Source organism: Tursiops truncatus, chromosome 2 (genome assembly GCF_011762595.2).
Source record: "Tursiops truncatus isolate mTurTru1 chromosome 2, mTurTru1.mat.Y, whole genome shotgun sequence".
Lineage (NCBI taxonomy): Eukaryota > Metazoa > Chordata > Mammalia > Artiodactyla > Delphinidae > Tursiops > Tursiops truncatus.
The window spans coordinates 84,716,588-84,740,196 of NC_047035.1; the positions used below are offsets into that span (position 1 = coordinate 84,716,588).

Sequence of the window (23,609 nt, forward strand, 5' to 3'; positions counted from 1 at the left end):
ATAGGAATTCTGTGCTTCAGACTGCTTTAAATGGCTTTGTTTGTCCTAGAGCTGTGAATGAAGGAAATACTTAGCTAAAGTTGAATGACTCTTGAACAGTCTGACAGAGCAAGAGTGCTGGTGCATATCTTTAGCACCCAAAGTAGTAGCTGCCTTTGTGTGCCTCGGACCTTGCAGATGCCTGACTCCCCACACTCCTTACTGAAGACTCTACCTGAGATGATTCTAAAAGCCTGCCTTGTGGTAACCAACATTAAGACCTGGTGTACAAGGCTTTGTGAGTTGCTCTAATATGTGGTAGCTGTGGTAACAGTCAGAGAGTTTGTGCTTCATGGATAAATAACTCTGAAACAAAATTTGAAGACCAAAAGACATATGCCTTTTGTGTGGGATGGGGACAAAGAAGGAAGCGACAGAGGGCCTTTCTGCAGCTCTTAACCTCATATGACCTACTGCTTTGAATCATAACTGTTCCTGCTGTCTAAAGTAGGCTTTTCACCAAATTCTCCACTTATTTTTAGATCCAACTCTATATTTACTGGAGCCACAGGGCCTTCTCTGACTAGCCCTACTACCTTGGAACCAATCTCTAATTGTTCTTTTATGTATGTCTTCATTTGCTAAGGTCAGATCCATGTTCTTTATTTCCTTTACATCACACTGTGTAGTACAGTGTAAGGAATGCACTAAATACTAAATGAATGAATGAATGAGAACAATTTAAAGATGTCAAATATAGTGAGGATAAACTTGAAATTCCATAAGAATAGCAAAAATGATCAGGAGGAGTTTGTGACCTCTTTAGAAGAGAAATCAAAATTAGGAAGAATAAAATGTGAAAAAAAGAAATAGAGATGTAGCCTATTTAGGTGTGAAGGGCATTAGCGAGAAAGGAAAGTAGTGCTCATTAAAGGCTTTTTAATTCAGGAGAGACCTAGTTAAAAATATGGTTAAAATATGGTTAAAAGCCAAAGTGAGAGTCAGTAGAGATGGGGATTTAAGTTATTAGAGAGAGTAGATGAGAGCTGAGGTTTGTATTAAACTTTCTCTAAGGGAGGGAAGGAAGTCTCTGCAGTGTAATAGAATTGGAAAAGAGTAATTTGAGGTTTTATGCCAGATCTGCTGAGTCTTGATGAAGTGTAACTCAAAGTTATCAGTTGTAAACACTCTTCAACTTCAAATCCTATGCAATTGTCAGTTCTTTCTCTCATCTCAGTTGAACTGTGTTTTCTTTAAGAAGCAAATGTGTGTGCTCTTGATAGCTAACCCTCCCCCTCTTTTCTTAAGTTTCTGAAAGATTTTTATGTGGAAGGAGCTGGGTTGTTTTTCATTTTAACAAAGGACAGAAATGGACTGAAGCCAAGCAGGCAAGATTTAAATTAGGGATACAAAAGGATTGCCTGTGCTGGAGGGTTGTTAGGTTTTGAAAAAATGAGTGAGGGAGGTTTTGAAATCTTCTTCCTTATTAATAGCCATTAATACAATCCGAGTTATATATTATCCCTTTGGAAACGATGGACAAGGTGACTGCAACTTTCTTCTAGTTCTCAGTTTTTATGAATATAAGTCTAATTCATATCCTCCCCCCCCACCATTTCTTCCCCCAGTGTTTCTCCGGCCTGATTGTATGGTAGTGCTTTGAGCCTTTTAGTATGTGGCTGTAAGAAGAATTTGTGTAGGTGAGTTTCATAGAGAAGAAAAAAGTGGCAGTAATCTAATTTCAGCTTTGGATTAGTGTTTGAGCCCAGGTATTAGTATTGAGACTCTTTATTATGCCTATTTGGCAGTGAGGAGTCATATTCAGTTTTTTAAAATATAAATTTATTTATTTACTTATTTATTTTTGGCTGCGTTGGGTCTTCGTTGCTGCACGCGGCCTTTCTCTAGCTGTGGCGAGCCGGGGCTACTCTTCGGTGCATGGGCTTCTCATCGCGGTGGCTTCTCGTGTTGTGGAGCACAGGCTCTAGGCGTGCAGGCTTCAGTAGTTGTGGCTCACGGGCTCTAGAGCGCAGGCTCAGTAGTCGTGGCGCGTGGGCTTATTTGCTCTGCCGCATGTGGGATCTTCTCGAACCTGTGTCCCCTGCATTGGCAGGCGGATTCTTAACCACTGTGCCACCAGGGAAATCAAAGCATTTATGGATCACTGGCTGGCTCTAGCTTGATGGCGCTCAACTTGGGGGAGAGGTCAGGAGGGCAGTAAGACATCAGAATACCTGTGCAACTTTTTAAAAAATATGCATTCCTGGGCCCCATCCTATCTATATGGAATCGGAACCTCTGGGGGTAGAGTTTGTTCGTTGTGTATATATTAAGTTCCACCAGAAGCCCACTGCTGGTTTCAGCCCACCCTGAAATCTGTTGGCTTCATACCCAAGTCCTCATTGAGGCTTCTTGAGAATATATAAAGCTAGCCCAGTAAGTATACTCTTCTCCTTGAGTAGTTTGTTTAATCTCCATTGTATCTTCTGGACTGATTGCTCTGTTAAACTGCTGTATCAGGGATAGATCTGAGAGAAGTGCCCTGTTGTAGGGTAAGATGTAAGGAGATGGTCATTGCCTTACTTAGATCAGCAGGAATTTCCCTTGGGGGCAGAAATAGGAAAACTTTATGATAATATCCCTGAGTCCTAGCCAGTTTTTTTGTCACCATTCCACTACCCACTGCCCTTGGGACTCATAGCAACCAAGAGTTTTTAGTGTGTAATACATACTCTCTGGGCTCCCCACTTAGAATGGATGACTGAGAGTAGAGGCCTCTGTGGCCAGCAGCCCTGCCCCTCACCTGTCTTTGTGAGTGAACTTGGGCAAGTTCTTGTTGAGTTTTCTGTCTATGATATAGTCTTCAGTTAAGGCTTGTGAAGTGTCTTGAGCTCCTCAGAACAGATGGTGTACAGGGAAAAGTGTGAGGTGTTCTGGTCTTGTTCCTTTGATCTCCATTTCCTTTTCCTTCCGGTGCCTGCAGCTGCCCTCAGCCTTCAAAGTAAGTCTCACTGGAGAGAGAGGATTCTTCTCTCTGCAGCCCAACACCTCTTGCTTTGCTGTCTAAAATAGCCCAGCCTCTTCAGGCTTTAAGTTGTCTTGCAAAGCCTGCCCTCATCCATTTGGCCTCACTTATTTCAGAATCTAACAGTACTGCTGCTTTCCAAGTTTCTTTTCCCTCTCTCAGCTTGTAATTTAGGGCAAGTTTCCCCTTTTGGATCTGTTTGAGTCACTGTCTTCTTTCTTGCTAGTATTTTGACTGTCTTTGGGGCCATTGGTATTTCTCTGACTTCACTTCTCTCTTCTGTTTGTTATCTGTATGTTTTCATTTCTTGACTAATGAAAAAACATTCATAGAAATGAGGCTTCAGTCTGACCTCTATAACCTCTCTGTCAACCCCCTGAGTCTCAAGTTGGACTTGTGGCTGTTATCACTGCCTCTTTGTTTGGAAAACAGTCTAGGGCTTGAAATTTGGGACTATGTTTATTCAAACTAAGCTTCTCTGGGAACATGGTCTGTCCCACTGTTGTTCTCAGAGTATCTGTTGGTTTTTACTTCATGTCCAGACTGCCCTGTTGGTAGGAAAAAAAGCTACAGTGTTTCCAGTAGGATTTGTTATATTATGAATCACATTCCCACTGCTACAAGCTAAGCCTCTCCTCTGGGCTCTGTTGTTTAATGCAGGACAGGGCCAGGTTTCTGTCAGCTTTCTTTCACATCAGTTCTCAGTAGAGGTGTGGAGTGAGAGCTGCCCATCTGTTTGGAAGTTTACAGAATCAAATCCACATTGTGGATTTTACTTTAACTTCTGTTACCTCTTTTTAAAAAATGGGGGGTGGGAGGACGTCAAGAAATAAAGTGAGTGTGGCAGACAGATTGGGCAGTGTAGATCTTTAGGGTTGGTATTTTTGGTTGTTCAGATTTTCCAAATCTTGGTTTCCTTCCTCCTAACTGTTGTATCAGCAAGTTCACAGTGCTTCTTAATTGGCCACAGCATTTTCCTCTGGTTTTGAAGGATGCTTAGTGAAGAATGAGTTCAAATTATGGATGTCTCCTCTTAGACTTCTAGGGAGTGAATTCCACCCTCTCTCATTTTATCACAGAGAATGTTTGTAATGCTCTATGTGTTGTTTCCCTAGTCTAATAAAACAGTCTCTTTTTAGGTTAGATTTTTAAATTTATACACTTTATCTCCCCCCCTAAACCTGGAATGGAGCTAAAGATACTTTCCCTTCCCTGCCCCTTCATTCATAGTTGAGATTTAAATGTAGTGGGAGATCTTGGAACAACACTTTGTGAGACCACGTGGCCGTTTTATTTTGTTTTTTTCCCCACTTTGTCACATTCTCTTTTGGAGGAATCCTGAGAAGAAATTCCTCAGGTTCTTCTGGGTTTGAACATTGCTTCTCACTTGTGCTGAGCTCATTAAGTTTCTGACTTCCTGTCATACCTCTCCTCTGTCTTTGCTTTCTTTGTTCCTTTAGTGGTGCTTCTGGTCATTTCCCTGTGAGTTCAGCTGACCCATTAAAGGTGCTTGCACTTAAAAACGAAACTTAAAAAAATTGTGAAATATAACGGACATTGAAAAGTTTATGAAATATAATAATATAACCTTGTATTGTGAATAATTATAAAATGATTGCTCACATAACCACCACCCAAGTCAAGAAATAGAACACTGCCAAGTTTCTGAAGGATGTGATGCTAATGGTGTCATTAAGGTGAGATGAGATTTTTGTCTTATGTAATTAAGATGATTTTATTGTTAAAAATTAAAATACTCAAGGACTTGATCTTGACTATTTGTCCTTTTCAAGTTTCTTCTTCTCTATCCATTATAGATTTGTGCTATTCAACATTTCCAGGTAGTATGCTTATTGGAACCACCCCTTTCCAGCCTTTGTTGTCAGTGCTTCCTGTCTTTATCTTACAATAATAATACTAGAAATAATATTTGTAGTGGTAATAATGACTAACATTTATTGAGTTTTTTGCTGTGTACTGTGCTTAAGCATGTACGTATATTATCTCATTTAAGTTTCACACCACCCTACTATAAATACTATTACTATCCCCATTTCATAAATAAGGAAACTGATGCTCAGAGAGGTGGTTATATAGCCAGTAGATGACTGAGCTGGGATTCAAATCTTGGCTATCTTAACTCCAAAGCCTGCTCTTAATCTTTATCCTGTACTCCTCCCAGGGAGTCTTCATGTGCAAAACATGACACTGAGCACAGAAGTATGCCCAGTATTGCTATAGCCAAGAGTCACATCTGCGATCAGCTTGGAAAAGGGCAGTACCTTAAAAAATACACTTTCCCCCCAATATTCCCCATAAAAGTTAATTTAGTGAACTTCTTAGAACGTTATTTTAGAACCATCATTCAGTAACCCTTGTCCCTTGCATCCTTGCTCCTCTTCCCACTCCCAACTCCAGATTTCATGAACTGTATCCCAACTTCTCATTCTATGGTACCGTTAGGAACTGTACAGCTCGTGGTTCTGTGGGTACGTGAATGTCAAGTTGACAGGGCACAGCTGTGTGGTTCCAGATGACCATAAGCCACAAGCAGTTACTGCTTCTCTCTTGGAGTTGGAGTGAGGTGGGGGAGTGAAGTGGAGACCAACAGATGCCTCGGTTGTTTTTGTGTGTGGGTATCATGAGGCTTTAAACTGTTCTGCTCTTAGTTGGCGGTTGATTGTGTAGCTCACACTCCTGACTGCTTGTTAGTGCCACCTACCCCAAATCTCTCCTTCTTCATCCCCATTCTCCACCTCTTCGTTACCTCTGTGGCTGTCCCTACGCACAACTGACCTTATCTTTGAAGCTGTGGAGAGTCGCTGAGTTGAAATGCCTGTTTTCTGTGAAAGAAGCTGGATCTAAAACACCCTGTGCCAGGGCTGACCTGGATGATGACAGTTGGGGCTCAGGGAACATGAAAATGAGGTCATTTGCCCACCTGACTCTGTTTGGCTGGGTGGGCTCCGGGGTTGCTAAGTTCCTTGAGCAAGTGCCTGGCCTCACCTGATCTCAAACTTGTATTATTTTGATTTATTTCCTGAAATAGGCAACAGTGATAACATTATGGTAGCAAAAGCGTGGGATCTTAATGCATGCTTTCCTGCAGCTGCCCCAGTTAGTCCTGAGGAGAGGAAGCCCCAAGCTAGTTTGTGATCATGGGGGAGGAGCTCGGAGCATGCTCAGAACTCTTGACTCTTGCCATCACTCAGCTACTGCCTAGAGAAAAGCAAGCAGCTGCTTTTCAGGACTAAACATGCAATGGGCAGGCTGCAGGCTTGCCTCTGGTACCCTGACACTATTGGTCAGCTTCTATTTGGGAAAGCACAGTATCTTTGTACACCATGATGGTTTTCGTATGACCTAATGACCTGCTGCTGACTTTTCTGAACATGCCCTTTCTCCTTATGCTGTCCTTCCTTCCCCAGGCTGCTTTGGTCTCCCTTTGGAGGCCTCCACAGCAGCTGTGGTAGAGACTTTCCCTCATAGTTGGCTGGTGAACAGGGCTTCTCTGAGTTGAGGTGTAGACAGATTAGTGGGTGGGGGCAAGAGGCCAGTGGTCCTGTTAAAATGCAGACTGAGATTCAGACCCACCCTGAGACTCTGCATTACTACCAGGCTCCCAAGTGACGCCCATGCTGCTCTTCCTTGGGCCATACTTTAAGTAGCCATGCTGATTGTGTGTGTGTGTGTGTGTGTGTGTGTGTGTGTGTGTGTGTGTGTGTGTGTGTGTGTGTGTGTGTGTGTGTGTGTGTGTGTGTAGTGGGGGCTGGTGGGACAGCTTCCTCACTTCTGAGGGAACTGGATTCTCTCTCATTTGTAAAATTGGAATACTGATGGCTTTCTCCCAAGGCTGTTGTGAGGATTCAATGAGATTTAATGAATGTGAAAGCACATTGTAAGATCTAAATAAGTTTACAGCTATTAAGGGGTTTCTAATATTATCAGGGTCCACAGATTTCTAGAATATCCAGGAATTTTCTTCTAATTTGCTGGCAAGATTTTATTCCTTCAAGTTTCCATTTGTGAGAAGTCCTTTTTTTGCAGGTTCAACCTCTTCTGTTCCAACACTATATCATCCTCCCTGTGCAGCTTTTTATTGTGACCTATCTTCAGCCCCTTTTTCTTGCCAATATTAACTTGTATCAACTATACTTTAACTACTGACCAAAAGAAAGATTTAGCAAATATTCTTTTTGATACTAACTACTGTGTAATTTATTTCAGGGCTATGGATATGATTTTGGGGAATTAAAAAAGGCAAGCTAGTGAACCAGGAGTGGGGGGAGTCCTAATTTACTGTGTCTGATTGGAAATCACTGGAGTAGTAAGCATGCTTTTTTGTTTTGTTTTGTTTTGTTTGCGGTACGTGGGCCTCTCACTGTTGTGGCCTCTCCTGTTGCGGAGCACAGGCTCAGCGACCATGGCTCATGGGCCCAGCTGCTCCGTGGCATGTGGGATCTTCCCGGACCGGGGCACGAACCCGTGTCCCCTGCATCGGCAGGCGGACTCTCAATCACTGCGCCACCAGGGAAGCCCAGTAAGCATGCTTCTTAACAGCAGTAGCTTCTGTAGAAATAAATATAACTTTTTTCTTCTTTTGGGGCTAATTCATTTATACTGGGAAATAATTTGGGAAGTGAATTAGTCTTAGAGCTTCTTTTCAGACTAAGAATTTAAAGGCAGAGTGAAACGCATTAATTTTATGACCCATTGTTTTATGTTTCTAATGTTTGGATGAGAGTGAAATATTCTATTTAAATAATTTTTCCTTAAAGAAAATATATGAAGATGTGGGGAAACAAGTGCACTCATACCCTTCTGCTGTTAGTGAAAGCAGACATTGATCTAACCTTTTTAGAGGACAACTTGGTAATATCCATTAGAAGAAAAATTTACATATTCATATCTTTTGATTTAACAGTTATAATTCTGGGAGTTTATTCTATGCAAACACTTACACCACACAAAAGTGTATATAAGTGAATTTTTCTGTTGTTGGGGAGCGTTATTCACAGAAGTGAAATCTTTGAAGTAATCCAAGTAACCATCAATGGGAGATTGGTGTACATCCATAAATGAAATACCTTGTACTGGTTGAAAAGAATGAGTTCAATCTATATATACTGATATGAGAGGGTATACAAGATCTATTAAGTGACAAAAAGCAAACTGTATAACAGTTTTTATGTTAATGATTATTTATATTTTGTTAAAACATGTATGTTAGTATATGCATAGAAAAAATTGTGAGGCTATAAATACCAAACTGTTGTTAAAATTGGTTACCTCAGGGAGGGATAGTAGATTATGGTGGACATTCACTATCTACATTTCTATATTTCTGTAATGTTGGAATTTTTTACGATGAGTGTGTGTTATTTTTGTAAGTAGAAAAAAAATAGTAAAGATAAAAGTCTCTCCAATTTAAACATGTGTATTTCATATTTAAATCTAAAATGTTTAAATTTAAAAATCTGTATACTCATTTTATTAAAGAAGTTGTGTACAAATGTTGGAAAATATATCTGGTATAATAAACTTTGTTTTTTTAGTAATAATAGGACATAAAAATATTTTCTCACAAATTCATCATTAACTTCTTGAATTTGAAATAATTCATTTCTTTTTTAAAAAAAATATTTATTTATTTAGGCTGTGCTGGGTCTTAGTTGCGGCACGTGAGATCTTCGTTGCTGCATGCGGGCTCTTTAGTTGTGGCATGAGGAATCTTTAGTTGCGGCATGCATGTGGGATTCTAGTTCCCCGACCAGGGATCGAACCTGGGCCCCCTGCATTGGGAGCGTGGAGTCTTAGCCACTGGACCACCAGGGAAGTCCCGAGATAATTCATTTCTGATACTCAAAAATATTTCCTTGGTTAGCTTTGGTAAATAAAATGTCTTTTTATACTTTCTGAAGTACATGTGCTTTCTGAAAAGAGTTTTTTACACCATATAGAGAAACATAAAGAAGAAAACAGGTCATTCATAATTCTAACATCCAGAATAACTACTTATAGCTCCATTCATTTCTGATTAAAAAGGACAGGTAAAAAAGCTCTTTTTAAGTAATAGTATTGTTACTTTTATTAAACAAAAATTATCTCAATCTTTTTGGACTTACTCGTTAATTATAATTTAAGTCAGATTTATGAAGAGCCATGCCATGCATGTATTTACTAAAGTCAGGGGTAAAACTGTTTGGTTTGTAATCATGCAAGGTACATGGATTATTCCATTCAGACCTTCACCAATCTTTCTGGAAAGGCATCAGAATCCTGCTTCCTGCTCCAGCTTCTAGGTTTGGCTATGATAGATGGAGAATTCTCTAGGAGGTTAAAGAATTTACTAAGTAAGATGCACCAAAGAATAGTCACAAATATTTTTAAAGTATTAAAAATGGATTCAACAAATATACTGTATTAAACATTGTGCGCTGTGCTATAAGCATAGAGTTGTATGAGATACAGCCTCTGCCTTACAGGAGATTATAGAGTAGCAGGAGAGATAAGACAGATCCTTAAAGAACTTCTGTACAAGGTACTAAGTAACACATGCCGTGTGAATGATGAAAATTAAGTGCTGCTGTAAGAATTCCAAGGAGGGAGGAGTCACTTCTGGCCAGGTTGATCACAGAAAGAATCATAGGGGATGTGATATTTGAGCTGGTTCTTGAAGGAAGGGGTAGGGTTTCAGTATGGGATGGTGGAAGGGAAGGGCATTCCAGGCAGAAGAATATAAACAAAAGCCCCAGAGCTCCTTTCCAGAATAATGAATAATCCAGATTGACAAAAGCACATCATTCATATGGTGAGTAGAAGGAAATAGAATTAGAAGAATGATAGGGCCCATTGACAGATGGATGCTAGGCTAAGACATTTATAATTTATTTAGTTGGCATTAAGGAGCCATTGAAAGTTTTTGAGCAGGTGAGGGACATGATCATAGCTGTACTATGGAAAGATTATTCTAATGGGTTGGGGAGGGGAGGGCAGGGTCTACAGTAAGGAGCTTGATTAGAAAGCCATTGCTGTATCCAGGAATATGGTGCCAAAGGCCTCAACCAGGGTGTTGGCGTTAGGAATGGAAAGGAAATGAGAATTTTATAGAGAATAACACATTGAAGAGAACTTCCTTCTTCTAGGAGAGTCTCATGGAACAAGTTGGCATGATTGCAGGAACACTGAGAGTCTGCTCCACTCCCCTTTTCCCAGAACACACATTCACTTTGCACACTTAGTCCAGATAAGGAACAGTTAGTATTCTCCCTGGTTACAAAGTTTGGAAACCAAGAGATTAAGAAAACTCAGGCATGTAGAGGTGGTGAATGAGGAAGAATCAGACCTTTCTTGATGATCAGATTTTTAGGTCATAAAGCTTTGTTTGTGGTTCTGGTCTTGGTATAGCAAGGACTGACCTTAGAGAGGAAAAAAATTTTTTTTCCTTTATTCTGGTTGCTTAAATTGAGGTGTCTCCTATCCTTGCCTTTCTGATAACTGGAAGAGAAAGGGAGGGTAGGAGTACCTGCTTTATACCAGGCACTGTGTTATTCAAGCTGCTGTTTGGACTTGGGTGCCCGCTGTTGGCTGTATTATAATTGAGTCCTTTGGCTAGAGGCCTCTCATTGGCTCCCTTCTGGTTTGAGGTCTGATGCCATCCTTACCTCTTCCTCCATCTGCACATGAAATCATAATCCCCTGCTTCTAACACTGTAGTTTTAGTTGCCTTGGAAATGGGTGTCAGCTGTCTGTGTTGACTGTAGGTTCTAATGCCAGCTGGATGTGAGCATGCTCTGACCAGGTGGGGTACTCTGACATTGGAAGACCCTCTGTTACTCTTTCTCTGCAACCATCTCTGTGAGGAGAGGTCAGAACGCATTTTTAGACCCATTTAAGCTACTGATAAGACCTGCTACTTTTTAAAAAACATTAACGCTAGGAGGAGAGAACCCTGTTGCCCCTCTACTTCATCCTGTGCCCTTTGCCTTCTACCTTGGTTCTCAGACCTGTCCCTGATGCCTCCATGATGGCTTGGTGACTTCCCTGTGTGCTCTTTCAGAAACTGCAACATTCTGGTGGTTTTGGAGAACCTGAACTCCCTCCTTGGTCACCATGGTTTCTGGAACCAGACAGACTTAGGTTTGAATCCTGGTTCTTCCACTGACTACTTACTTGACTCCTTCATAACTAAAATGGAAATAATACTAGTCCTTTATAAAGTTGTCAAGAGTATTCAATGAGATGGTCTTACAAAGCGTTTAGCACAGTTCTTGGCGCAGAGTACACATTCAATAAATGGTATCTATTATGGCTGTAGATCCTCTCTCTGCCCAAGACCTTTTGCAGCCCATGGGTGTGGGTATTCTTGTAAGAATACTCAGAGCATTGTTTTCTCCCTAGTCCCAGGAGGGGTTGAAATTTGGAAATAAAAAGGCAAAATGCTTTAATTGAATAGTTCCCCACCTGATTAATCACTAGAACCACCTGGAGAGCTTTTGCCTCTCACTGTTGTGGCCTCTCCCATCGCGGAGCACAGACTCCGGACGCGCAGGCTCAGCAGCCATGGCTCACGGGCCCAGCCGCTCCGCGGCATGTGGGAGATCCCGGGGCCCCGGACTGGGGCACGAACCCATGTCCCCTGCATCGGCAGGCGGACTCTCAACCACTGCGCCACCAGGGAAGCCCAGGAGAGCTTTAATATGCAGATTCTTGAAGCCTGCTCCATAGCTGTTGATCAAGAATCTTGCAGAGGCAGGGGATGGGTATAGGGTAGGGACTGCTATCTGAAAAAAACTTGTTAAGTCCTCTGAGTAATTCTATTGATCAGCCGGAATTGGGAACCTCTGTTCTCTAGTCTCCAGGGGCTTATGCTAAAGGATCTCTAAGGTCACCTCTTCCCAAGCAGTGGCAGACTCACCTTCCTTAGAAGCTAAGGCTATTTTAATCTCAGCACAGCAGAATTGGCTCAACTCCAACAAATCTTGATCTCTAGTGAGGGAACTTGGTTTTTCTGTCATACTGGAAGTTATTTGTTTCTGAGAGACTTCATGGTATAGAAAGTAGAACCACAAATCAGCCCCAGAAACCAGGAGCAGAGTAGAGAGGCAAGGTCTGTTCTACAGTTTTGGAGTGGCCATTGTGTCTCTTCCTGCCTCTGACCAGATGGCACTTTGGTCTCTGAAGGAGCAGGAGTGAGTGAGCTTGGGCATGATACCCGCTTCCCCCTCCCCCCTCCCAGGGCTGGTCACTGGGTCTCTGCCCAGCTGGCTAAGTCTCTGCACAAAGCCTCCTGGCCTTGGCTTCCTCTGTGGCTTTTGCATAAGTGGCAGTTCTCAGAATCTGGTGGAGGATCTGCTTTGTGAGATTAGAGTGTAGTGTGTGGGCAAGAGACAGGCATAGTTATTCTTAACCTGCAGGAAGGGAGGGAAAGGCAGAGGGGGCTCTGCCTCGGACAGGTCTGTGACATGCTTGTTTATAGAAATAGCAAACCCATAGTTTGGCTGGAATGACTTATAACTCGGGTATTTATAACTTGTATTGAGTGGGATTAAGAAGTAGAGAAGGGGAGAAGGGGGAAGAAAGAAATTGGTGGCAACAAAACATGGCAACCAAAACAGAGATCGGCTTCCTCCCAGTTGCTGGGGTTTCTTTACCAGTTTGAGGTCAGCTAAATCCTAGATGACCCTGGCCTTTTGTGGCTCTGGCCCCTTAGTTTTCTCTCTCGAGGGAGCAGCTGCTTTCTTGCCACTGCAGACTCCCTGTAGTAGTCCCTCGCACTAAGAAAGCAAGAACAGATTCGAATCGTGTATGCTGTGGGCTCAACAAGAAACCCTTCTCTAGCAGTGCTGTTGTCTTGTGTGTGTGTTGGCTCCACACACTGGATCTCTCATTGGCTGGTGTCTCTCCTCTAGCTTGTGGGCTGGTCAGATCTAGGGACTGGAGAGAGAAGTACCAGAAGAGTTTAGAAGGCCTTGCTTAGAGTTCCTGAGATCATGTGTTTAGGGGTTTGGGACTGCTGGGGACCCTGTGCTATGTTGCAGATGGCTTTGGACTCTGGAGAGTCCATTTCTTGCTTCTTCACTTCTTTTTAGCACTTACATTGACTACCCCATCCTTCTGGGAACTCTCCTCTTCACAGGCTTCCTGGTTCTCCTTCTCCCTTTCTAACTGCCTGAGCCCTCATCTTCTCCATACTCTAAAAATAGCTACAGCCCCATTTCTGTCCTCAGCCTCACTCTCTCTTCCTTCTGTCTTCTCCTGCCTCATTGTACTTTCAGTGGTGGTTTTCACCTCCTTGTGAATAATTCTTTTTTTAAAAAAATGTTTTATTTATTTTTATTATTATTATTGTTTTGGCTGCATCAGGTCTTGTTGCGGCACGCAGGATCTTTCATTGTGGCGCGCAGGCTTCTCTCTAGTTGTGGCGCGCGGGCTTCAGAGTGCGTGGGCTCAGTAGTTGCGGCACGCGGGCTCCCTAGTTGCGGCACGCAGGCTCTCAGGTTGTGGTGCGCAGGCTCAGTAGCTGCGGCGCGCAGGCTTAGTTGCCCCATGGCATGTGGGGTCTTAGTTCCCCAACCAGAGATCGAACCCATGTCCCCTGCATTGGAAGATGGACTCTTAACCACTAGACCACCAAGGAAGTTCTGTGAATAATTCTTTTTCTTTCCATAGATTTTTAAAAATTTATTTATTTTATTATTTATTTTATTTTTGGCTGTGTTGGGTATTCATTTGCTGCACTCGGGCTTTTCTCTAGTTGCGGAGAGCGGGGGGCACTGCTCTTCGTTGTGGTGCACGGGCTTCTCATTGCTGCGGCTTCTCTTGTTGTGGAGCACGGGCTCTAGGCGCGTGGGCTTCAGTAGTTGTGGCACGTGGGCTCAGTAGTTGTGGCTCATGGGCTCTAGAGTGCAGGCTCAGTAGTGGTGGCACCCTGGCTTAGTTGCTCCGCGGCATGTGGGATCTTCCCGGACCAGGGCTCAAGCCCATGTCCCCTGCATTGGCAGGCGGATTCTTAACCACTGTGCCACCAGGGAAGCCCCCGTGAATAATTCTTTTTTTTTTTTTAATGGTTTTTTTTTTTTGCAGTACGTGGGCCTCTCACTGTTGTGGCCTCTCCCGTGGCGGAGCACAGTCTCCGGACGCGCAGGCTCAGCGGCCATAGCTCATGGGCCCGGCCGCTCCGCGGCATGTGGGATCTTCCCGGACCGGGGCACGAACCCGTGTCCCCTGCATCAGCAGGCGGACTCTCAACCACTGCGCCACCAGGGGAGCCCCTCTGAATAATTCTTAAATATCTATTTCTAGTCCTCACCTCTCTCCCAAGCATCAATTCCATGTGTATGTTGCTAAGTTGAATGTTCTGTGGTTCCTACTAAATATTCCTGAAGCGACTTAGATTCAACATGTCTAAAACCGACATCATCGGTTCCCATCCTTCCCCCCTTTGTCCAGACCCAGGTCCTCTTCCTGATCATGGCAGCATTTCTTTTCATAGCACCTCCTTGTTCCCTATCTCTGAAGTTCAAAATTTGAGTCTTCTTTTTCCTCCAGAGTTGTACGGTGCCCCATCTTGCCAATTCTATTTGCTTTGTCACTTTTTTCTTTGTCATTATTTCTTTTCTACTCTCACTATCTTCATGCTGGTCTAGATCCTTATTACCTCTCACCTGAACTGTTGTAATAGCCTCCTAATTGGGCTCCCTGCCTGTGCTATGGGTCTTATGTACATCATCACCAAACATAGCTTTGATTGTGTCCCTGGTTCGAAACCCTTCAGTAGCTTCCCAGAGCCTCCAGATGACCCCACTTAGTTTGGCAATCAAGGCCCTTCCCGGTCTGGTTATAGTCTACCTCTCCTGACCTAAGTCTCCTACAAAAGATCCTTGCTTTCACTGTTGCTCACCTACTCTGTTGTTTCCTTCTGTCGAACTCATTCATGCAACTTCTTCTACTGAGAATTCCTTTCTCTGTATTTCTCTGTATTTCCATCTGTCAAAATCCTATCCTCACTGACCAGGCCACATTCCATCTAGTCTTCCAGGAAAGCTTCATTGTTTCCCTTTCCTTATCCTGTTCAGAAATCATCTCTCTTTCTCCTTTTTGAGCACTTTATATCTTTCTTATGACCCTCATCACATACTGGATTACTTTGTAGTATGTCATTCATCTTCCCTAATGGATTTTGAGGACCCCCATAGCATCCCAGTGACTTTCAAACATTTTTGAGAACAACTCACATTAAGGAATACACTTTACATTGTGACCCAGGGCGCACACACACACACACACACACACACACACCCCTGAAATAAAGTTTCACGTTCAGTACTTACCATTATTACTACATGCCATGAGATCTATTTTTTGTTCTATTTTAGTTATTCATAACCCATTAAATCAATTTCAAATCCCATTAATAGGCTGCAATCCGCGTGTTGGAAAATACTGTTCTATCTAGTATGAACGAGTAGTCCCATCTGTCGCCTCTGAGCCACCTGTTTTTTCCATCTACTTTAATGAGAGCCAGAAGAGCTCTTAAACAGTTGGCTTTATTCTTTCCTTCTCTCTTGGGAATAGGCTATTATGAAGTTATCCCTTTATCTCATTACAGTGAGGGATAATTTTGCTTTCCTTCTTTCTCTTAGGAGGATACAGTACTGCCCTGCCTAGTGCATGTTGGGAGGGGTGGGTATTCAAGCCTTCCTTTGCAGTGTGTCTGTAGTAATTCTGCCCTCCTGCAGCCTTGCTTCTGGGGAAAGATGACACTCTCTTTCAGGTTGGTGTAGGCTTTCCCCCATCTCAACACTCTCCACCTGTCCAAGGAAAAGCTGGGTCACAACTCGAGTGTTCTCCCTGCTTCTAGGTTGTGTTGCAGATGTGGAGGAGATCACTGCAGAGTACAAAGTGGGTACCCTCGTCTTAATTCTGAGTTTTCATTGTGCATGATGTTCCTAGAACTGTGGATGTATCAGGCTGCCAGCTGCCTGTAGCAGTTGTGTCCCAACTCACCAGCCAGAATCATTTACCTGGACTGGTGTGTCTTTTGGACTATATTTCATTGGCATTTGGGCCATGAGGATTTGGAACTGAAGTTCCTGTCAGAACTTGGGGTCCCATCCCTGACTTTGAGGACAGCTATTTTCTCATAGGGCCTCTTCCCTGCCTCATTTTCCTCAAATGATGCTTGAGGCCAGAACTCTCATACTAGTGGGCTTGCTTCCTTATGAAGAGAGGTGCTGTAGTATACAGGAGGGGCTAGGTTATTGGTTGCCAAGGTGTAGTCACAAAATCCCTGGGGTCCCCAAAACCCTTTTAGGTGATCTCTGCGATCCCCTCTTTTCCAATTACGTATCCAAATGAGGCCAACTTTTTTTAATCTTCACCTAGAATAACATATCACAACAGATTGAATGCAGATGCAGTTATGAGAATCCAGCCGTTTTCTGTTAAGCCATTACGAAAATGTTAAACAGTGCCACTCTTCTCACTAAATATTTTTGGTTTTGTTTTGGAAACTAGAGTTACTTTTAATAAAAGTGTTAACATGTAATGGGTTTATTATTAGTTTTGAATGAATTAAATTTATTTAAGTATTTCCATTGTAATTTCTAATATAGTAAATATTGGTAGATATAACTTGTATAAATGAAAGCCCTTTGAGGTCCTTGATAAATTCGAAGAGTGTTAAGAAACCAAAGAGTGTAAGAGACCAAAAAGTGTGAAAATTGCTGGGCTATGTCATGCTGTGGTAACAAATCACCTCAACAACTCCATAACTTAACGGATAGTTTATTTCTTGCTCATACTTTTGTTGCAGTGTGGGTCAGCGCGGGCGCCCTGTTCATCAGAGTTACTCAGGGACCCAGGCTGAGGGAGCCCCATCTCATCACCTGCTGCCACACTTAGCAGTCAGGAGAAGGGATGTGTGCAGTGGTCCTTGAAAACTTCTGCTGGAAGCAGCGTGTCAGAGCATCATAAACATGTGCAGCCTTATAAGCTCTTAAGTGAGAAACGTAAATCAAATAAAAACACAGATTCTTGAGCTCTCTGTACCCCTTCCCCTCACATTGCTGGGTCAACGAGTGTCAACGAAGTGGCTTTAGGAAAAAGAGAAGTCAGGGATGTGAACTATAGAAGGATGTTGCTTATGAGGTGCTGAGCCCCACACCACATCCTGGACCATATTTTTTCTCTCTTTTAAACATTTACTGTGCAATATTTAAGACATATAGTAAAGACATGTGGAATAATAGAGTGAACCATTGTGTGCCCACTGTCAGCTTAAGAAACAAAACGTTCCCTGTACCATTAACCTCCCTTTATGCTTGTCCTCATCTGGACATGGTCTTTCTGTCACAACCAGTTTTATTTCATTTTATTATTATTTTTTTTGGCCACATAGCTTGAGGGGTCTCAGTTCCCTGACCAGGGATTGAACCTGGGCCACGGCAGTGAAAACGCCTAACCTCTGGACCTAAGAGTCCTAACCACTGAGCCGTCAGGGAATTCCCACACAACCAGTTTTAGATACTTCGTGGAGAGCAACTTTACTGGCTTGAAATACCCCAGTTTTCTTGTGCTTCCCATCTCTGTCCTTTCACTGTTCCTGAAGCCTCTGCCATGCATTCATTTATTCATCAAATATTTATCAAGTGCCCATTTTGTGCCAGGCACTGTTTAAAGTGCTAGGGATGCATCAGTGAGGGGTAACAACTTAGGCCTTGCCCTCAAGAAGCTCATATTCTGGTAGAGGAGACGGACAGTAAGTATGTGGACAAAGATATACTCAATGTTGGGTCACTCTCTGACTCCAAGTACAATGAAGAAAAATAAAGCAGGATAAGTTGGGTATAGAGTGATAGCAGTAAAGCCAGTCTGGAAAGCCTTCCCTGTGGAGAAGACCTTTGAGCAAAGACCTGAGTGAATTAGCTGTGTGAGTAGTTGAGGCAAGGGAGTTTTAGTGGGAGGAATAAAAAGCCTATGCAGAGGACCTGAAGCTAGAATCCACTTGAGGTGCTTCAGGCGCCAGGGTGGTTGAGGTGGAGTAAGTGAGGGCGAAGTGGAGGAAACGAGGTCAGAGAGGCAGCCAGAGGCCAGGTGACTTAGGGCCTTCTAAACCGGGGTGAAGAATCTGGATGGGGAGCCATTGGAGACTTTTGAGCAGCATAATGACATGATCTCCTATATTTCTTGAAAGAATCACTGTGGCCTGCCATGTTGAGAAAAAGAAAAGACTATATAGGAAGCAAGGCCTGAAGCAGAGGGAACACATGGGAGTTACAGCCATAGTCCGAGGGAGAGAGAAAAGTTGCTTGAGCTTAGCGGTGCGTTGGTAAATGTTTACGTGCTCTCTGAGGGGCAAGAGGGGCCCTGATTTGTAGCGTTGTCTGATTTCATGGCGTAAGTGCTCCCACCATGGTGGTTTCAAGCTACCAATGTGCTCTCATTGAATGTGGAGCTGGGAAAAGAGGTGCACAGTCAGCTGTCCTGAGCCAGCATGAGCCAGCTGCAGCACACCACTACTTGAACTTGGGCACTTTTAGCCCAGGGTGGGTTTGCAAGGGGGTGTCCAGGTTTGTCTCCATTTCTTAGGGTAGATGGAAGCTGTACCACATTTTTGGAAAGAATATGGAGAGGGTTATGAAAGAGAGTCAGTTTATAAAGTCCATCGTGCAGGAGCCTTGCAGGACAAGCCTAGACATTGGAGGCCTTGCAGGAGTTCTGGACTCTCAGATCCTTTGAAAGTGGAGCTCAGCCCCAAACCTCCCTGCAAACAGGAAGCTGGTTTGAGTTAGAACATAAAATAAAACCCAGCTGATGCCCCTGAATGTTTTTCCCCTGCTCTTCCCCCTCCACAGAGTCAAAGGAAACTGCCTTTTTTTCCCTTGGATAGCTGCTCAGAAATCCAGAGGAAGCCAAAAACCATAAATCCTTTGAAAATCATCCAAGTTTTGAGCCCAGGCAAACTCCTGTCTGTGGGGTTTCCTAGCCCGGATGTCTGCTCCACTGTGGAGAGTCCTAGGAGGAAAGTGACAGACACAAAGATGCCAGGGACCAGAGATGAATCCCATGCCCAGCGGGGAGAGATGGTCCTTAGCAGGGTTTCTCAAACTGCAGCTGCCAGTCCACTTGTAGGTCATGAAGTCAATAAAGTGGGCCATGACCAGAATTATTTTTTTAATGAAATAGAATATAATAGAAATTGGAGTTTATCACATGCAATGATAGTAAGTATTTTTCTGTGAAACTTTTATTTCAGTTTTATGAGCATGTATGTTTATACTGGATCAAGATATAAAATGTGTCTCCTACGATGGGTCGTGGTCAAAAACGTTTGATAAACACTGGTCTTTCGAGTCTGAGTAACTCACATCTCCTTCCTGCTTTAGATTGCTGTTGAAAACTCCAAGCTAGTTCCAGAATTAATTCTCTGTGGAACTGGATCATCTACCCACAAAACACCTACCCAAATTCCTGTCAGAGAGAGAAGGCAAGCTGAGAACCCACAGACTGGTCTGATTCTTTGGGACCAAAGCTGAAGCATAAGGGAGGGATTGATGAAAATATGAATCCAAAGGATTTGCCTGAAATCAGATTAGCTTGAAGAGAATAGGAGTTGAGTTGGCCTTTTAGCTCAGTGCTTGCTTTGGTGACCTTTCTCATCTATGTGGGTAATGCTGGCCTCAGGCTCCTCTTTCTCTCTTCTCTGCAGTAGGCAGTTGGTGCAGCAGGAATGTTCCTGAGTACCCCTCCCTCGGGGATAGCCAGAGGCACTGTGCCAGGATAGGGTGTGGTGCCCTGAACTGAGTATCTCCCGGACTTCCCCAGGGTTATTTTGTGCTCTCCAGTTAGGGTGCAGTGCTCAGCCCTTTCAGAAAGGTGAGTGGGTGCCGGAGAAGGGGGAGGGGGTCATTAAGCTGAGAAAAAGTATGGAAAGAGGCATAAGTTAGGGCAGAATATCAAGAATGTATAGAGTAGGCTAAAGTTAGTTTATCCCCCACTAGGTTTAGTGCCTCAGAAAGGCCCAAGGGTAGCTGGCAAGTTTGGTGCTTGCCAGGTGGTTGTGGGTAGGTGTGGTGCCCTGGAACTAAACTGCCTCTGTCAGTGAGTAGACACATGTTGGAATTCCTGGTCCACATCCCCAAGAAGCACAGAAGACTCTTGGGGACCTTCCAGGGTAATAGCTTTAACTACAACATCCCAGGGGACTTACTTTGGTCTCTGGCCACCTCAGGGCATTTCTTTCCAACCTAATTCAAACTAAAATGGTCCTTGGAGATTGGAATTTAAACAGGCCCTCTAGAAGCACTTGGAATTCTCCAGTTGGGAGAGTAAGAGAGAAGGAGAGATCCTAAAACTACTGTAATTGACTATGGGCTTCCCCTCTCTAGATACCGGCCTGGACTGGGAGCAGACCGCAGTGCCGCTGATACAAACACCCCTGAAGTGTTTCTGGTTCACATCTCCCTCGTAAGGCCCCGAAGACTCTCTTAGCAGAGTACACCCCAGCCTGTTTACCTGGCCATCCTGCATTCAGAAGCCCCTCTGTCTTAGCCAACGAAGACCAAGGACATCCCTGAGGAGGGCCAGTGCAGGGAGTCCAGACAGTGCTAGAGGAGACTGGACCAGGAGTGACATGCAAGACATTTTATGGCAGTGGGTGAGGGAGTGACGAGGTTACAGGGCAGTCTGAATCTGACATGGGATCATCTAGCAGAAAGATCAGGGAACTAATTTGAGGTTAGTCCAGTATGTCCCAGGGCCTGCAGACAGTGTGGGGTAACAACAGTGATGAAGAGAGTGATGGTGAATGTCTCCCATGGCCATGTCCTCTCAGAATCTCTGAGCACTTTACGTATGTTTCCCTTTCATCTCTGTGGGAGTTGTGGCTTAATAATAATAATTAGAGTACTCTGAGCGTCTGTGCTTTGCAAAACACAGCATTAAGCCATGTCTCTGCCTCCTAGGCTTCGAGTCTGTTTGAACTGGCAGACATCTGATGGAGGGGAAGAGTGTGATGGAATGCATAGATCAGGGATATTATGAGTCACCTAATTGTTACCTAACATTCTTCTGGCTCTTGGAGATCAGAGTGGCCTTTGTTTCATGCCTGCCAAGGTACGAAGATCAGTGACCTCTCCTGAGTCTCATAGACCCAAGAGGCCAGTCTGGGGACCCAAGACTTTATCTTGTAAATGGAGCCTTCCTGGATTGGGAGAGTTCTTGTCCCTCTGTGGCCATGAGCTGAGTTTTAACCACTTCATTTTCTTTTCCATGGGCCTAGCAGTTTGATCACTGTTAAAAGCTGGCGATGTGTACTGGCTTTTTCCCATGTGATCAGGGGGCCTATGGCCAGATCAGGACCTGGATAAGTCAGAAGACAGGGCCATCAGGAAACAGTCAGCGTGGAAGAAGGTCCCGGCTACCTTCAACTCCTCCTTCCCAGCCCCACTCCATCCATAACATAACACTTCTCTGTCTTGCTCCAACAGGTGACCTTGGAGAAGGTGCTTGGAATAACAGTGTCTGGAGGCAGAGGACTTGCCTGTGATCCCCGATCGGGTTTAGTTGCCTACCCAGCTGGGTAAGTGTCTTGGAAGTGGTCTTATTGCATGGAAGTTTATAGCTATGCTAAACCAGTTGGAGTGGGCAGGGGTTTTCTGGTATCTTCTGGGAGATACATCCAGGTTAATGTTTTGGTGCCATTTTTATAAATGACGTACGGGGCCACATAAAGGCTCTTTGTTGACTGTTGTCTGTGTTGCCATCCCGTCCTGCTTTTTGACCACCCACACCCACCCACGCATATAGATTCACACTTTGTATTCACGCAGCTCCCAACACCATCTTCAATATCTTTAATATCTACCTTTTAGTCATTTTTATTTTTATTTTATTTTTTAAATTTAAAAAAATATTTTATACTGGAATATAGTCGATTTACAATGTTGTGTTAGTTTCAGGTGTATAGCAAAGTGGTTTAGTTATATATATATCTATTCTTTTTCAGTTTCTTTCCCCATATAAGTTATTACAGTGTATCGAGTAGAGTTCCCTGTGCTATACAGTAGGTCCTTGTTGATTATCTATTTTATATATAGTAGTGTGCGTATGTTAATCCCAACCTCCTAATCTATCCCTCCCCCACTTTTCCCCTTTGGTAACCGTAAATTGGTTTTCTAAGTCTGTGAGTCTGTTTCTGCTTTATAAACAAGTTCATTTGTATCGTTTTTTAGGTACCATGTATAAGTCATGTCATATGATATTTGTCTTTCTCTGTCTGACTTACTTCACTTAGTATAATAATCTTTAGGTCCATCCATGTTGCTGCAAATGGCATTACTTCATTCTTTTTAATGGCTATGTAATATTCCATTGTGTAATATATGCACACAGCTCCCAACACCATCTTCAGTATCTTTAATATCTACCTTTTAGTTGTTTTTAAAAACAGCTTTATTGAGATGTAAGTCACATACCACGCAATTCACCCATTTACTATGTACAATTCAGGGACTTCCCTGGTGGTCCATTGGTTAAGACTTTGCCTACCAATGCAAGGGGTATGGGTTTGATCCCTGGTCGGGGAGCTAGGATCCCACGTGCCTCATGGCCCAAAATCCAAAACATAAAAAAAAAAAGAAGCAATATTGTAATATGTGCAATTCAGTGGTTTTTAGTGTATCCACAGAGTTGTGCAGCCATCACTACAATCAATTTTAGAACATTTTCATCACCCCAAAAGGAAACCCCACACCCATTAACAGTCACTCTCTACTTCCCCCTAAGGCTCCCAGCTTTTAGGCAGCCACTAATCTATTTTCTGTCTCTATATATTTGCCTGTTCTGAACATTTTATATAAATGGAATCATATTTTTTGTGAGTGGCTTTTTTCACTTAGCATAGTGTTTTCAAGGTTCATACGTGTCGTACTGGGTATCAGTACTTCATTCCTTTTTATGGCCGGGTAACATTCCATTGTATGGATATACCACATTTTCTCTGTTAATCAGTTGATGGGCATTCGGGTTGTTTCCACTTTTTGGCTGTTATGGATAATGCTTCTCAGAACATTTGACTACTCTTGTCACGTTGAGAGATGTCAGTGCCATGGAAGAGAGGAAGGGTTCCAGCGCTGGTGTTCTTCTTTCCCTTGCAGCCTTTTCACTCCTCTGCTCCTACTGATGAGAAACCCCCAACCATAGTTGCTTGAAGCTTCTGCAGAAGTGTTTCTTTTGGAGGCTTGGAGCTTTTCCTGCTTCTGGTTCTCTTTCTCTGTCTGTTCTCTCTGGTTCCCTGTTCCTTGCTGCTGGGCACAGGAAAGTGAAAATGGGAAGGCCACTGCTCTGCCTCTTTCCCCACCATCAACTTGGGAATGCCGAGTTCCCTAGTGTGATTTTCCACAGCAACTCCTGTAGTTTTTGTATCAGATATATGATTTTTTTTTTTAGTTTTATCATCCCTACCTTTATCAAGAACCTTTTCTGTGTCAGGCACTTTGTTAAGCACTTTACAGGAATTATTTTATTTAATACTCAGAGCAACCCTGTGAGGTTGGAACTGTTTTCATCCCATATTTTAGAGGAGGGAAACTAAGATTCAAAG

The 23,609-nt window shown here is 43.3% G+C and overlaps 1 protein-coding gene across 4 annotated transcripts in view; it reads left to right on the forward strand.

The window, feature by feature from the left end:
• MAPKBP1 (mitogen-activated protein kinase binding protein 1) overlaps positions 1 to 23,609 on the forward strand; it is a 51,945-nt gene that overhangs the window by 2,705 nt on the left and 25,631 nt on the right. For 3 of the 4 annotated variants that reach the window (XM_033851522.2, XM_033851523.2, XM_073800797.1), the window contains one exon: positions 21,496 to 21,587. In XM_033851522.2, the coding sequence (XP_033707413.1) occupies positions 21,496 to 21,587 (92 nt within the window). Of the gene's footprint in view, positions 1 to 6,745; positions 7,545 to 21,495; positions 21,588 to 23,609 lie in introns of those variants that run through there. The other variant, XM_073800796.1, reaches the window with a different exon arrangement.